The sequence below is a fragment of the Cygnus atratus genome, chromosome 1, assembly GCF_013377495.2.
Source record: "Cygnus atratus isolate AKBS03 ecotype Queensland, Australia chromosome 1, CAtr_DNAZoo_HiC_assembly, whole genome shotgun sequence".
NCBI classification, from domain to species: Eukaryota; Metazoa; Chordata; class Aves; order Anseriformes; family Anatidae; genus Cygnus; species Cygnus atratus.
Window position 1 is genome coordinate 64376618 of NC_066362.1, and position 17294 is coordinate 64393911.

Genomic DNA, 17294 nt, shown 5'->3' on the forward strand with positions numbered 1-17294 from the left:
CAGGGTACCAGAGCAGGGGCAGAATGTCTGGGCTCATGTCATTCCTGTCTTGCTGTCATCTCCTGAAGTCTTATCATCTTCCCCTACTTCCAGGGGAATTAATATTGGAAAGGTGCCAGGGGTGATTCGCACTTCTCACAGCTGTCATTCCAGGCCCTCACTTGTATCCAGGCCACTCACTGGTGATTTTATCTGCAACTTGCATAGTGTTATAAAAAAAAAAAAGAAGGAAGCAGATGACATGACATGACTCTGAGAGCTGGGGCTCGTGTCTCACTCTGGCTTTGACTACAAAAGTAGTTTGCACTTTACCTCAGATCTGTGAGCTCAGTTGTTCTTCACCCTGTGAATACTGGGACAGCAAGGCATAGCTCGAGGGGCAGCAATGTGTGTCTGTGTATAAGGATACTCATCACATGAACAATGTAGTGAATCCTCTGTTAATTCAGGACTGAGTTTGCCACTATCTCAGTCCTGCTCTTCACCTTTTATGGTCTTTTCCACATGTGCACAACCACATATACACTACAGTCTGCACCTGTGCCCTGCACTGTGAAGTGCAGACAATGTAGAGTTCAGCCAAAGCTTCGGTGAAGTTAATTTTAATTCATCTTTCTTTTTTCTCCAATCTCATCATCCACCATCATCTTCACACTGCCCACCTTGTCCACTGTCAGTCACTGCCTTGGAACCAAGGCAGCAAACATTCTCCTATAGTATGTTAGTGAAGGCCCAGCAGCAAAATAAGAGTGAAGGCATTCCCAGGAAGTACAAATACTAGACTATGGAAGAAAAATGACCATATATACTTGCTTTTTTGAAGCCTGTTCAGATGCCACTTAGCTGTATATATATGTATTTACATGTGTATGTGTTATTACCAGCTCTGGAAGGAGTAAATCCTCCTACCAGTTGTTCTTAGTATCATGTCTCAACATTTAAAATCAGAACTTCTTACCTTTCAAAACTGAGAGTGGTTCTCTTCCTGAGTTGTTTCCATTTCACTCCTGGTTAACACCTGAAATACTCAGAGATCAGAAAGGACACTGGGATTCAGAGAGCTTTCTAAAAGAAACAGAACAAACCCAACTTCCACTGACTTGTATAGAAGTTGAAGGTTCTTGCTAGCTGCTATGATCAAGCCAACATTTTCTGCTTTTTTTCTTTCCTTTTTCTGAATGGGTTCTCCTTTCTCCTGGGAGTATTTTCTGAGGTGACTAAGGATGGGAGGAGCATAGTAGCACTCTGAGACAAGGGATGCTTGACATTGACAGAGCACTGCTGAGCAGGAAGACACATTTGCTGGAATAGTGTATTTGCAGAGAAGAGCCTGCCCTGAAGACCGTCAGAAGTGGGAATGCGAAGGAAGGGCACTTCCAGGCTCTAGCTCATATGGGTAGCACTCTAGGAGGGGACATGATCATGACACAGCTGTGAGGAAGCTCACAATGCTGATGCTTGAAACAGCCATGCCCAAAGGGAGGCCTTCTGTTGATATCAAGGGCACAACAATGTAGGAAAAGGCTAGTTCAATATTAAAAGTTCCTCTGACAGTCATTACAGACAAATCAGTGTAGCAAGTGGGGTCATGGAAATCCATCAACTGTATTCAACAAGTAAACTAACAAAAAACCTCTCTTCTTTGTGTATCTTTCAGATTGAAATGCTAGAGCACAAATACGGAGGTCACCTGGTGTCTCGTAGGGCAGCCTGCACCATCCAAACTGCTTTCCGGCAATACCAGCTCAGCAAGAACTTTGAGAAGATCCGCAACTCACTGCTGGAGAGCCGCATGCCACGCCGCATATCTCTGAGGAAAGTCCGGGTCCAGAACTCCGAGAGCTTCTCTGCTGAGAAAGCCCTCGTAGAAGGGTACAACTTCGTGGGCATCCCACTGGTGAGGTCCCCATCTTTGCCAGCCACAATCAGCGGGGCACTGACTGAGCTGGAGGACTCCTTCACAGAACAAGTTCAGTCTCTGGCCAAGTCTATTGATGATGCCCTTAGCACTTGGAGCTTGAAGACCATGTGCTCGCTACAAGATGGAGGCTCATACCAGATAAGAGAGACCTTCAGTGCCAGCTCAATGCAGCCAAACCAAGACTTAGAAGCTGAGCTGCAGGACAAGGAGAAAGAGGAAGGGCTCCTGCCAGATACCCTGCCTAAGAGCAGCAGCACTCTCATGATGGCTTTTCGAGATGTCACGGTCCAGATTGACAACAAGAATATCTCTGTCTCATCGTCTACCTCGGTGTCCATGGCAAACTGCCTCAGCAACAATGCCCAGGCTGGGCTCTCTCAAGCCACCAAGGCTGAAGAAAGCCCAGGAGAAGGGGAGGGAGAAACCAGTGAACCACAGGCTGCCCCAGAGAGCTTACCTGAATCCAGAACTCTCCAGAACAGCCACACTTTCACCGAGGTGAATGTCAACACTAATGGCACGGGGGACAGCAGTGCAGAGCCTGGGCAGATGGCAGTGCAGAAGCTCCAGCTCGATGCTAACAATGAGACAGGGCAAAGCAAAGGCTCCGAGTCTGAGAATGCAGACAACTCAGAGCAGCTGAGCAGCAGTAGCACCTCCACTTCAGCAAAATCAGCTTCTGAGGTGTCCTCAAAAGAAGCACTGCAAGCCATGATCCTCAGCCTCCCACGGTACCATTGTGAGAACCCAGCTAGCTGCAAGTCCCCCACACTTTCCACAGACACCATGAGGAAGCGCCTCTACCGCATTGGGCTGAATCTCTTTAATATGTAAGTGACTCTTCATCTTCTGTGTTTCACAGACTACTTCATGCCTCACAAGAATAGATGATGGCAGGCTCTTGGTCTAGGTCTAGATCTGTGGGGAAGTTCTTTCATGTTCAAGGGCATGACCCTCTCAGCATCCAATGCAGACCACCAGGTGGCTGCCCAGTGGCTTTTTCCCTAAATTTTCCCCAGTGCTGTTCTGATCTTTTGCCCAACAGGGGAACAAGCCCAGTGCTCCATGCTGTCCTGAATTCAGAACCTTCAGTTGCTGTCCATTTGGCATCCTGCTCCATTCTGTTGCAAAGCCACAAGCATAGCTGGGGATGTAAAACCAGCCTCGGTTTCTTAAAATAGGGCATTTCCAAGGAAAAAGAAAGAGAGAAGTAGAGCTGATCTTAATGATCCCAGTATGAATGCTCTGGCTGTCGTTTTCCTTCTGATATTTGGGTGGATTTTTTTCACCTGACAGACCAGGTTTAGTCATCTCAGTCTCTCACACATCTGAGTCCGATATCCTATGAAAAGGCTGTAGGTGTGAAAGCAAAAGCAGAGCAGCTCAGAGAGTATATTCAGAAGAGGTGAACTCGAAGGGTTACACATAGCCTATTGTAGATTGGCAGAAAGCAGCTGAGCTCCAATAAGGAGCTTTAGATTTGCACTTTGTCTTTCAATGAGACATTTCTCATCAAACCAAGCCATGAGAAATAGTTTTTTTTTTTGCCCCATCATTACACCCTTATCTCACGCTGTCTTCGTTTCCATTTGAGTCCCCTGAGGAAGGTGCTGGGAATGTAACACACACATACAAGCAAAATGCTTTGCCACACATTAGCATGGGCCTTTTTGTTAGAGCAAGGACAGAGGTTTACACGGTTATAGACAAAAGTTTTGTACAGACAAGAAGCAATAAAGGGTTTAAATATGTGTAGGATGGAGGTTGTGGACTCCAGGAGGCAGGAATCTGGATGAGAGGGCTGGACACAGAGCACATACAGAGCTGAAATGGTGTAAGAACAGACAGACTTGGGTCTCATAGAGAACTCAGGAGAATACTGAGGAGAACAACTAGCTCTGAGATTAGGTTGTGAACAGGTGGGTTCACATGTATATATCAAAGTCAGGCTCTGGCCGCGCACAGATTTGCCTAAACAATGCAGGCAGGCTCGAATGAGAGAAGGTAGGCACTGGGGACAGATGGGGGCTGATTATGATAGAGATAGTTCCATCCCCACACAGATGTTGTGGTGTTTGTGTTGGAATAGGAGTCCTTCTGGAGGTGGACATGGGGCTCACATCTCTGCAAACTAAGTTTCAGTATTTTCAGCCATACTTGGCAGGAGTTCCTACACCCAGTGTACTTTTCTTTGGTTCCTGCAGAGCTGACATGAGCACTGATGTGATGATAAAACAGGAGTGAAGTCTTTTCCCAGCCACTCCTCCCGAAGCCTGCCTGGCACATATTCATGTGACAGATTAGCAACACCAGGTCGTTTGGGGAAGCGGCTTTGCTGTCCTCCTTCATTCAGCGACCTGGGTTCACTGCATCTTGCAGGTCCCCGTGGGCTGGAAGACTGAGTAACACTGCAGAGCTACAAAACACAACTTCCTGGCCAGGCCTCCCCTGCTGCCTTGAAACTCGCTGCTGAAATAAAGTGCCAGTAACCTGTGAGGCTCAGTTTTCCTGACAAAACGTTGGAGGATAGGGAGAAAGGGTGGAAAGCTAAGGGACGTATGGCTCCCCTTGTGACACTATAGTGCACCCCAATCCATCTGCCACAGTCCGTCCGGCCTCGCACGGCGTTTTCTGTGAGCAGCGCTCTGGCTCGGAGCAGGCCCCTGGGAGCGATCCTGCGCTGCTGTGGCACTTTCCCTGTGCCCCCTCCACAGCGAGGGGGTGGAATCCCTGGAACGGAGAGTGCCTCGTTATGCAGCACTGCTGCAATAACTCAGCGTGTGTGGGCAGCTGGCTGCGTGGGCAGAGGGAAAGCCAGCAGGACGTGAGGAATCCCGCAGCATTTGCTGGCCGCGCTTAACACCCCTGCAACACTAAGGGGAATAGCAAGGACCAAGCTCAGGAGGGGCGGAAATGAAGCTATTTGCTTCACATCTGGTAAAAGCCACATGCTGCAGTATATGAGATACATCTGCACGTGTTTAGTGGCAGAGATGCTGTATCACTATCAGGATTTTGTGGGGAACAACTTGAATTTGGGGAAAGGCTGATGTAAGGCTGCTGTTAGTGAAAGAATTGTGTGTTCATGTATATTTGAGTTACAGTCTAGGCAGTGCAGGAGGGCTGTCAGAGCTGGACTGTTTTATCCTACATCCTCTCACTTTGTGTGTGCCATCCCTTCTGAAATCTTCATATTTATACCAGTGTATGAGCTGCATTTTCCTGGCCACAGTCAGCTCCTGGTTCCTCTGGAATGAATCCAAAGTCAGTCCAGTGGCTTAGGAGTCACACCGGTGAAGCTGAAAACATCCTCTTGCCCTGAACACTATACTGATGCTTGCCAAACACTGAAGTATGCACTTGGAGGTCCATTTTATGGACCTCTGTTGCTGAGCTTGACTTCAACCATGACCATCTAACCCTCGCACTTAGCAGAGAACTTTGCCTGTGCTCTTCAGAGGTGACAGGAGATCTGTATGATAATACAGAAGGGACCTTGTTGCTTTTCCTTGAAGAAGGCCTGGGTTTTCAACATTGGATCTTGCAGCTCTCCTGTTTGTAAATTTAATGGGGTGACTTGTTCTCTCAGACACTTTTCCTGAGGATGCCACACTGCCCAGGATATTTTTTTGGTGACATTACAGAGTAAGCAGAACTATTTTAAGCCCAACTACTTCCAACTACTTTTTGTATAACCATGAAGCCCCTATAGGGAGCAGGCCATTCTCCTGAGTGCTGATCCCCTTATAGCTAGACATATGTTGCTCACCCACATCCTTCACCACCTGACGGTGTCACAGTCTGTGCCTGCACATATCATGCATTCATGTGCTCAGAGATCTCATCCTATCCTTTCCTCACCCCAAGAAGCTGCCTGAGCAAACTCAGTCCTTGAGCCTTGACAAAGATCCTTGAATTTGGGTTAATGGTGGAAGTATGTCATCCTTCCTTCCATCTCATAAGGGTGCTACCCTCTCACCTCTCCCCACTCACCTGCTCAGAGAATGAAAGGAATGTGGAAATCCTCCAGGCATTGCACTAATTCCCCTCAGCAATAGTGTACCATGACTGAGGCCCTTCAGTGGGACAGACTGAGGTATAGGAAGAAACCCCCTTGCATGATGCACCCTTACACTCATTCTGGTGTGTGCTGTAGGACAGGCACCCCCATAGACTCAAGACCACTCCCAGGGTGCATAGAAGCATGTGTCCTTATAGGAGACATGTGGAAAAAGGCAAATTGTGTGGACACAACAGGCCCCTAGGAACTTGTATGGTACAAGAGAAATCTGCATGTACAGGGGACATGGACACACGTGGATGTGTGTACTTGTAGAGACACACACTACACCCTGAGAGGCAGGCACAGACACCGGCACTCCTCTCAAGCAGAAAAACACTCCCCCAAACAGGCAGGTGGGCCCACTCAGCACCCAGCCTGATGTCAGAGGGGCACCCGCAGCCAGCAAGGGAGAAAAGCCCTCAGTCTGAGAGCCGTGCACAGCTCTCTCCCAGCTCTGACAAGGCGTTCTCCAGGTGCATGCTCTCATCCACCTACACACACGCACAGATTTCTGCCTGAGGGGGCAAATCAATAGAGAAGGGAAGAAAAACACAGCTAAGGGTGGGGAAAACTAGAGGAAGAAATAATGCAAATATGAGCATAGGATTTCAAGTGAGGAAAGCAGAAAGTGTCACTCCACACTGAGCAGTAAAAATGTATGAAAAACAGAATGAATTTTTGCTACAGAAAATGTGTCCCACCTTTGGTTATTCCCCTCTGTGTCTTGAACCTCTTTTGCTCATGGCAGCAATGTCTTCTAAGGCTTTCCTTTGCCTTCGTCTGCCCTACACAAGGTGCAACTGCAGCTTTCTTGAGACAGTAGCGAAGGGACACATGCCCAGCTCTCATCCCTGGTCCTTGCACATACTGAGGGCTGCAATGCTGTAAGTCATGAGATGATGCCTCAAAGAGGTCCTGCTAGCTCACCATGTCTCTGTCCTTCCTTTTCAGAAACCCAGACAAAGGGATCCAGTTCCTGATCTCCCGAGGCTTCATCCCGGATACCCCCATTGGAGTGGCACACTTCCTGCTCCAGCGGAAGGGCCTCAGCCGCCAGATGATTGGGGAGTTCCTGGGCAACAGCAAGAAACAGTTCAACAGAGATGTCCTGGAGTAAGTGTGGAAGCCTCTTCCTCTCCTCCCTGCCCTGTAAAGAAGTCACCAGCCCACCTTGCCTCTGGCTGCACCAGCAAGCACCCTGTCCTCCATGCCCCTCCATCTTTGTGAGAACTTCACCATTCCCACTCCCTCTCTACTGCCTCTTATTTCATTTCCCAGCAATGTGTTTGCCCCTTTGTATCAGCAAGTCTTTTGTTTCAGTTTCTCCTTCCCAGAGGGCCTGCCATCTGCTAGCAAGAGCTCAGCACCATCAGGGAGTAAGACTAGTGATGCTAGGAGGTTTTGTGGCTGGGAAACTCTGTGGTTGGAGTCTCAGCCCATCCAGATAAAGCACCTCTGATGCTTTCTGCAAAGTGCTGAGAGAGGCAGAGGAGGAGAAGCATCTATTCCTTGCTGTTGGACCAGCAGCAAACAGAAAATGCTGGCTCCACACATGGCTCTTTTGTTGTCCAGGTCTGCAGTGGGTGGGATTTTCAGTTTTTCCAGCTGCTCAATGGAGAAAATAAGAAGGGAGATGGTCCTGTTGGTGGTGATGAAGAGGCCTGCATGAGGAAGCATGCTGCTAATGGTTTAGTCTGTTAGTCATAGGGCATTGAGGAACATTCCCATTCCAAAAACTCCAGTGGGCTGAGCTGTCTCTTTTCTGAACAAGATGTCAGGTATCCTCCCTGCTTCTGTTCAGTGGCTGTCTTTGCTGGATTGTTCCCTTCAGTTCATTCACTGTGACCCTCTCCTGCTCACACAAGCCATGCATCTCTCAGCCTACACCTTCTTTTTCAGGCCTTGCAATCTGGGCTGCAAAATGCTGGAAACACCTAAGACCCATTCATGCTACTTCAGTGCCTGCCTATTGCTCTGCCTTCCATGTTGCTAACTATTGCTAACTTGTCAGCCCCCTGCTGTGGGCATCACAGGAGCAGCATAGAAGTGTTGGGAAGAAAAGCATCTTACCCATTTTTCTGAACATTGTCCAAGATGACATGCTTTCTGCAAAGACAGCCCTGGGGAACCAAGATGAGCCTTCATTTCCTGCTTGGTCCTGATCTACTTCTTGCCATTCAGATAAGGGAGAAGGAGAAAGCACAGCTCTCTATATGATAAAAAGCACTGGTACACTGCCTCTGCCTAACCCTGTGAGCCACAGCAGTGATGGCAAGGGGAGTTTGTGCCAGAGTGTGAACGTGAGGGCTGCCATGCGTGGTGATGTGATGCGTGTGGTCAGGGGGCAACAAGCTCATTCAGGGACATTTCTAGAGATAATCAGCACTCAGCTAATTCTTTCTTTCATTAGGCAGCAGCACAGTTCTTACTGAGAGCTGCCTTTCCATTAGGCAGGGAGTCCTTTATACTGGATCCTTTGTCATATTCTCTCACTCTCCAAGATGTTAACTCCATCTCCCTTGAATTTCACGGGTCTCATGAACCAAGACCAACAGAAACCCTAAATCCAACACACATGCCATTCCTACTCCACAGAAAAAATGTAGAATCGCCATACAATCATAGAATGGTTTGGGTTGGAAGGAAGGGACCTTAAAGATCATCTAATTACAACCCCCTGCTGTGGTCAGGGACACCTCCCACCAGACCAGGTTGCCCAAAGCCCCATCCAACCTGGTCTTGAACACTTCCAGGGATGGGGCAGCCACAGCTTCTCTGAGCAACCTGTGCCAGTGCCTCATCACCCTCATAGTAAAGAATTTCTTCCTAATATCTAATCTAAACCTACCCTCTTTTAGAGCCATTGCTCTATCACTACACTCCCTGACCAAGAGTCCCTCCCCAGCTTTCCTGTACTCCCCCTTTAGGTACTGGAAGGCTTCTATAAGGTCTCCCTGGAGCCTTCTCTTTTCTAGGCTGAACAACACCAACTTCTTCAGCCTCTCTTCAAAGCAGAGGTGCTCCACCCCTCTAATTATCCTCGTGGCCCTCCTCTGGACTCGCTCCAACAGGTCCATGTCTTATGTTGGGGGCCCCAACGCTGAAGACAGTGCTCTGTGTGGGGAGGATGCCAGTTCAGCAGCCAAATTTGGGCCCAAATTTCAAAATCCATTCCTGCTGCAATTGCTGCTACCTATTGCTGCGGGTACCTCACCTTTGGTCCAGCCCTATTTTTAATATTCCTTATGGGCAGTGATTTGGCCAGCAATGAGACACGTTTTCTCCAGTCTCTTCATGCTGAGAGCTCCAATTAAAAGTCATTGCTTCTTTTTCTCCAGCAAGCAAGGTGTGGGCTTGCTGCCCCTGACAGATACTCTGCTGAAGTCCAAAGCCAGACTTTGCACAGACAGGGAGATCTTGCAATAGCAATGGCCTGGCACTTCTTTGTAGTCCTAAATTTGATCCCTGCAAATGATCATGTTCCTTCATTTCACTTGTGACTACAGATTGTGTCAGCAGCTCCTGGGAACAGTCCCTGTTGCAAAGGTTGGTGTCTGCCTCCCAGCCTCAATGCTCAGGTGCTGCTGTGTAGTTGCCTGTATTGTCTCTGGATGTTGCAGGAGAGACATTTTAAACTGTGCCTGTACTCCATCATCCTCATTACTCTCAGTTTCCACTGTGTCTCTCAGTGTAGCATGCCAAATGTACTATACAGGACTTCTCCTGCTGTCCTGTTTACAGATGGAGAAAGCAAGGCTCAGAGGTAGGAAGTTGTTGAGGTTGTGTCTTTAAACAACTGAGTCTGAATAGTCTGAATTCAGGGTTCAGACCTGTATCTGATCTCTCCAAGCAACAGATAATGTTCTTGCACTAACAATTCATGCTGCCATACCCTCTTCACAATAAATTGCTGACTTGTCTTCCTTAAAGGCAAAGGTAAAAGTAGACATAAAATATACACAAAATGTTCTACAACAGGAAGGGAAAAAAGACAGAAAGATTGCCAAACACATTCTGCTAGTTGCATCTGTGCTGTTTGCAGGTACTTTTATTCTCTTGTCTATTAGTTTTGAGCTTGCGGATAGCAATGGCTGGTGGGTTTTGCAAGCAAATTTTCATCAGCTGCTTGTGAGAGCTGTCTGGGCAATGACTGCACACACAGTGGTGTAGCGTTCATGGAAACAAGGCATTGCCAGAAGAAATCCTCACCCAGGATTATCACCCTGGATGTTTTTGCTGTCTTTGAAGGAGGAAGAAGAGGGCTGGTAGTGCTGTGCAGTGTGCTGGCATTTTCCAGTGCACTATAGCTCAAGGGCTAGCCACTATTTCTGAGCTGTTTGTGCGTGTGCATGAGGCAGCTCAAAGACGTTCTGGCATTTTAGAACTGGCTAAGACCTAGTTTGATTCTCATTTCACTGGTGTGAATAAAGAACAACTCCCATATCAGACTAGCTCAGAAGCACTGGCACAGGTTGGGGGAATGGACTCTGCAATGTTTGTCTTGCAGTCCCCACATCTTTGCAAGCCAGTATTAGGATACATGGTATTCCCCTGAGAGCATATGGCAGTCAGGATAGCTCCTAATGTAGCTTCTGCACAACCCGCTTAATCTCACTCTCATTTTTGTGGTGCAAGTGACCCTTCTTCTGTCCGTTGGGCAGAAGGAGAACAGGCACTGCTGGGCAAGCTCAAATGCACAGGCAGAATGGCCATTAGCGGGCTGTAGCCACTGGACAGGTACTAACCACCTGCACGGAGCAAGCCTCTGTGTAGGGAGAGATGTCTCTGCTCCTTCACATCCCAGGCCTGGCCCTGGAGCCTTTCTGGCTCATCCTCTCCCCTCCCGAAAGCAATTTCAATTATTGATGCCACTTGCTGTGTTAGTTTAGCTTTCGCTTGATGTGAAAACTTGTGTTAGAAATGTGTATTGTAAGCATTGTTTCTATTGCAGCCAGGTTGAATTAACTCAAGCGCATGAATAAATAATAGGACAGCTTTTAAAACATCTACAAAAGCCTCAGCCTCCCTTGTGCATTTGGAGGTTGGGTAGAGCTGCCCGGGTTATAAACTCCAGACTCAGCTGTAAGTCCAGCCATTAGTCTCTACTCTGCAAACTTCTCTTGGCTTCCATGGGTATTGGAGCGGTGCTAGGTGACAAACAAGCCAACTGCTGCCTGTTCCTGGAGTCAGGCAACAGAGCTCGGGTGTGTGCAGTGGCATTTGGCACTGTGAAGAAGATCCCACCTAGCGAATGCAAACCTCCAGAGATGCATCAAGCTGGTTGCAAAGTTTCTGATGTGCATGGTGGGGGGTGAGTGGGGATAAACATAGTAAGAGGCTTAAGCCTTTTGGTATGCTGTTTTGGCTTCTCACACCTGCTGTCCAACCCCTAAACATCCTCAAATTGTGTTCTCCCTTTCATCCTCCCACTCTATCTTTCAAACTTTAATTGATTTTCTTGGAACCCAGAAAAGGTGTCTGGATAACTCACAGGTAATTATACACACTAACCAGAGGAACAAGGGAGAGCGTAGGGGATTTTCAAGAGTATCTAACTACAATTGGCACACATCCTTTGAAAACACTAAACTTCTCAATCTCCCTAAACTGTTGTTGTTTTTTTTTTAGGGAGATGCAGTATGTATTTTCCCCTTGCAGACAAGGCTTCAATCTTTAAAAGCAGGATGTATCTCACCTATTGTTAACTACCACCAAGTTCAGCATCAGCTCTCAGTTTATGAATTCCTTTAGTCAATGGAGAGACACAGGCCTCTCGAGTGCTGTTTTTCTCTTTGTGCTAGTTTAGGCTGGACATCTAGCTTTAAATATTTTATGTTACGGGAGTAAATCCCATCTGTAACCAATTTTAAGCATCCAACCACAGGAAGATCCACTTATGGTGGTCAAGCACCCCACAGCAAGATCCAGCCTCTCCTTGTGAGAATCAGCTTTCACAACCTGACCTGCAGCCAGCTGTGAGGAGTCCCTGGGGACCTACTCCAGGGTTTCAGGATTTATCAGTCCAGGGAATACAGCTGCAGAGAGATAGCCTGGGCTGTTAGAGCACTGTTCTAGTACTGAGCAGTTTTTATCAAATCTGCCTGTCCAGTGTTGTGGGAAAATCATTTTGTTACTTTGAAAAAGTCAGGGCCAATGCATTAACACTTTTTAAATGAGGCATATTATCTTTCTTACATCTTTTCTTTCTTTTGTATTACCTGCTCAGATGTCTTGTTTATTTCTTTTTGTGCACTCTTCATTCTGTGTTTGTTGCTTTTGTTCACCTTCATCCTTTCTTTCACTTTAGTTCATTCTTCCCCTACACATGTTTCTGACTCAGGATTTTTTTCCCTTTATAGTTCATTCATGAGCAAGATAACGTGAGTGATGCCATGAATGGAGTCAGCTGAGCTGGTGATGTTGGATGGTCTGTGCTCAGGTCATGGGACTTGGAAGTGCAGAAGTGGCTGTCCTGGTGCATTTGCTGTCAGAGTGGAAAGGGGCAGGGGTTCAAGCAGAGGAGACATTGTGCTGAATCGGGGGCTGGTTCCTGTTAGACTCTGAGTTGCTGTTAGACACACTTCCCTTGCGGGTGAGCAGCTCTCGTGTCTGTCAAGCTGGTAGTGTCTTCTCTTTCTCTCCTGGGAAGTCAGGGAGAGAAAAACTGCTCTTGGGAGTGTAAATTCAGAGCTGGAAACCCAGCTAAGAGGCTGTCTTTTCAAAGAAGCGTTAGATTCCTCTGACTGGCAGAGTGAACTTGACAGGTAGGCCCAAACTAGCCTACCTTCCCCTTCTCACTAAGGACGTTACAGAGGATCAGTAGGGGACTTGTGTTACAGGAGGGTTTGAGCAGCACAGTGCTGCCGCTTGTGCTGTGGAGCAATAGATAACGATGCAATGGAAACAGAGAACAGAGGGAAGAACATGTTAGGCAGTTCTGACCTCCTGCTGCAAGCAGAGCTGTGGCACAGATCAGGCTTGTGAACAAGAGAAGCTTTCCCATGCCAAGCTGCAAGGGCTGAAGGTACAGCTTGAACCTGCTTGGCTGCCCAGGGAAATGCTGTTTTTTCCTTGCACAGAAGCTCGTGATGTCCCCTGGAGGGGGAGATGAAAGATGGGCAGAACTCTTCTGCACAGCTGACATGTCTGGAGTGGAAACAGCTTTCCACTTTGGAAGACAGCTTTGGCCCAAGTCAGGGCATCGATTTCTCACTTAGGCAGGTGTGGATGCCCAAGTAAATAGCCATGCGGGCTACCAGCAGTCCTGGGAGGACAAGTAGGCATGGCAGCCCCAGAGGAGAACAGGCAACACATGCAGCACAGCACCTCCTACAGAGGATGGGCTGGTGTGGGCCATGGTGTCCATTGCAGAGACTGCCCTAGCACTAGGAGAGCAGGGAGAGGTGCTGCATGGAGGGCAGGACTGGGACACATGCCCCTGCCTGCTGGTGCAAGTAATCAGTGAGCCCCACTCACTTTTCTTACTGTGGGCCTCAGTTAACCCCTGCAGGGCAGCCTTTTCGCAGGGAGCTGACCTCTTCCTCTGCAGCTCACCCTAAGCCGGGTTTGTCTTCAGAAAGAGCATAAGGGTAGGGATGCTGAGAAGAGGGATGGCTTTTATTAGGATCTTTGAGCCTTGTGGTTTTAAACTTTCCACCTGACTGCCTCCCCCTTTGCCCCCTCCCTGAGCATGGGCTGCAGGTTCATTACAGACGCTTTTAGTTGCAGCCCAGCTCCTGCTGCATTGTCACCTGAGTGGAAAAGCTGGAAAATAGGTCATTACGCTTGGGCAAGCAGATCCCAGCCCCACACGATACAGCTGCTTCTTGCCTTCTCTAAATCCTTTTGCCAAAAGGCTTTTTTGTTGTGCTTAGCCCTGTGCTAAATCCTCACAGCCCCGATGCCACCGTGTCCACCCACTTTAAGGGGGACCCATGCCCTGCAGCCTAGGAGGCAGCACAGCCACCATGGACAGAACAACAGGGCAAAATGGTGCAACTAGATCCCACCCTGTGGTCCCATCACCTGACACTGGGAGTGCAGTTCTCTGCAGTTACGAGGTGCCAGTCTGCTGAGTGCCTCGGGACAGACCAAGCTCCCCCTGGGCAGTTGGCACCACATTGTTTATGAGGCAAGGTGCCAGCACCTTTCTTCCTCACTTCAGCAACAGGAACCGAAGGTCCAAAGTCCTGTCCTGCAGGTAGTGGGCTAAACACATCTATGGATGTCCTGTGAGAAAAACTCACATTGCTTGTTGCAAGTCCATGGGAGAGAAAGAACTAAAACAGGAGGAGATTTTATAAGGCATTTCCTTCACCCCTGCTTTTTATCCTTCAGGCCTCCTGGTGGTCCTGGAATAGGCATCTCACAAGCATGCTGCTGTTTGTGGAAAAATGAACTCAGCACTGGTTTTGGCACATACACATAAGCTGCTGGTTTATTCCTTGGATGCAGAGAGCCCTCTCTGCTCATCCTTTGTCTTTTACATTGGCAAATCCAGTTTGGGGGAGAGACAGCCTCCTCATGCATGTGGTTCTGCTGCCTTTTACATTGCAGCTCTGAAGGCTGATGAGATGAATGTACTTTTTGCAGTATGCTTGCCAATATATTGTGTGTCAGCTTCCAGGGTCTCTGTTTCGGGAAGAAAAGACCTCCCAGAGAGAAGCTGCATTACATTTCAGGGGAGTTCGTACATGGGCATGACAGTGCCTTCAGAAAGTTAATGGGAGCTGGCACAGGAATCTGAGGTCAGGCAAGACAGCAAAAATGTGTAGCCACCTAGAACAGGAGCAGGAACAAGGCAGCCCCAAGGCACAAGGCTCTCTGGCCCTTTGAATGGACTTTGCTGTGTCACAAAAAATATCCGAAAACTATGATCCACCATTCTTTTTACTGTCGGTCTAGCAGCAGAAAGCAGTAGCATATCTGGTGCCTCCTCTTGGAGCTATTTCTCAGGCCTTTGGCACAGGCTTTGACAGGTAAATCAAATGCAAGCTCAGATTTGCTAAAGTCAAACTTTCTTTCTAACCTGTCCTTTCTGCCTGGTCAACATCTCTCAGGAGCTAGGACAAGGGGACACCCTTCTTTGGGCTGAGGGACAAACATAAGGGACTCCCAGGAGTTTCCTCTTAGAATTTACAAAGTAAACCTGCATCTGTCACTCTGTGCACAAAAATCTCAGAGGAGAAGCAGTACATAACTCATGTAGCAATACCTGTTTGAGTTTGAAAAGAACTATAAACAGCTGCCTTGCACTGCTTGTCCTAACAGAGGTTTGATGCCTTCTGTTTCAAGAGCATTGACTTTATTATTTGAGATTCGGACATGAAACAGAGGATGTGTTAGACTAGATGGCATGGAGGGGGATGGACTGATCAGTGAGGGAAGGAGGAAAAGATACATGATTTAATGCTGGTGGATTGGGTTTACAAGGATGACCTGAGCAGATCTCACTGGTGTGTGCAAGGACTTAGCTTTCATGCATCTGGAAGCAGACAGTAATAGCAAAATCGTTGGGGTCAATGCTGAGAAACATCATGTATCAGAAAGGATTAAAAAATGATAACAAAGGTCCAACTCCAGAGGTGTTTGCAGCTGTGAACACGATAATGACTAACCAGAGAAAACTTTTCTTAGTATCAGAGATAAGTTCCAAAAAGCAGAATGCCTTGATGGCAACCCAAGGGACAAGTGAGTGCAAGTATGAGAAAAATAAAAATAACAAAGGAAAGGGACAGTAGAGGAAGTTTTCACTGCTGCCAGAAACGATTTGTAAGTGCTTCTGCAGTCCACTTCCTGGAGAGGGAAAAAAAAAGATTTTGTATAAGATTTCCTGTGAGAGCAGGCCCATTGATTCTCTGCCCTTGCTCTTGACCACCTACATTTTGATTATATGGAATTTGTGCGGGGAAAGAGACCGTGTTTCTTGGTTGAGATTATAACTACTCCACCCTTAGAAGATGCTGAACACCCTACATTCGTCCAGAGCTCTTGGAAAGGTATTCTGTGGGTGTTACTCTGGTTTAGCAATATTTCAGCTCTTCACTGGGGGAATGCAGGAATAGGAAAAGGTCTCAGAGCATTTGAACCGTATCCCTCACCCATTAGAGGCATCATGTAACAATTTTTTGTTCTAGCAAGGCTGCACATAGTATTCAACAGCCTAGCTCACAAAACACTGCCTACAGCAAACTGCAGAACTATTGCAAACACTAACAGCGAATTTTCCAGGATATCACAGCAAGGAAGCAGAAGAAACTGATTAGAGCACATACCTTTATTTGCAAAGGTTCAGTTGGTAAAATTTCCAGGAACACTAGGAATTGGAAGAATCCAGAAGAAAGCTAATCCCCTCCCCCCTCTATTTTCCACTTACCTCATTTTCCACATTCCTCATGCAGTCCCAGACAAGCTGTCTTCAGGAAAATTTCCTCCTAACCCTAAATTTGGGGTCAGTTTATCATTTACAACATGAGAAAGGCAAACCAAACACAACATAGAGGATAAGATAAATGGAATGAAAGGTAGAATTAGCACCCAGAGGATATGGAGGCAGAAAATATGAATTCATTGAATTTTTAATACATTTGTGATGTCCAGGTGGTACTATTTGACTGAATACTAGCATACTAGTAACTTCATACTTAAGGAAGTTGTAAAGAAAATGGAATTTTGGTACCTGTTAATTTTTTGGTCTGTCAGATAGAATGTCAGATTTGAGAATTCATTTATGGGAAAGAAATAATGGCAAACAAGAAGGTAAATGGTACATACCAAAGCCTGTAGAGAGTAGATTCCTCATCTGATTTCATTCTTCATTCACTCTTTCCTTGATAAAAAACTGGTTTTCTAGACAAAGAACATACAGAAGATGATTCTAGACTTCAGTAAAGCATGTGATGTGAGAAATTGCTAGTTGAGCATGGAAGAGAAAGATATTAGCAGAGGAATCATAAACAGGGGAGAGAATTGGCTGATGCAGACATTAGTGCCTACATGCTCTGCTGAAATGGGAAGTTGGGCTTAAGAGAGGTTATGAGCAGAGTTTTCTGAGTCTAGTCTTTTGATGAATGTTTGCAGCAATGACCTGGACAGAAATGGTAGGAGCATGCTAACAAAATGTGCTGAAGCCACATGGGGAAGGTGTTGCCATTACAGATGAAGACCAAAATATCATGCAGTAAGAATAAGAACTAGAATAAGAACTGGAACTAATACAGACAGGAAGAACTGTAGCAGTACATTTTGGAGAGTAGCAGTAGGACTTTTATAAAATGAGAATACTTTAGCGGGATACAAGAGAGAAGGGAT

At 47.1% G+C, this 17294-nt stretch overlaps 1 protein-coding gene across 2 annotated transcripts in view; it reads left to right on the forward strand.

The window, feature by feature from the left end:
• IQSEC3 (IQ motif and Sec7 domain ArfGEF 3) overlaps nt 1-17294 on the forward strand; it is a 97207-nt gene that overhangs the window by 67367 nt on the left and 12546 nt on the right. The window contains exons 4-5 of one of the 2 annotated variants that reach the window (XM_035550876.1): nt 1658-2751; nt 6936-7097. In XM_035550876.1, the coding sequence (XP_035406769.1) occupies nt 1658-2751; nt 6936-7097 (1256 nt within the window). Of the gene's footprint in view, nt 1-1657; nt 2752-6935; nt 7098-17294 lie in introns of those variants that run through there. The other variant, XM_035550877.1, reaches the window with a different exon arrangement.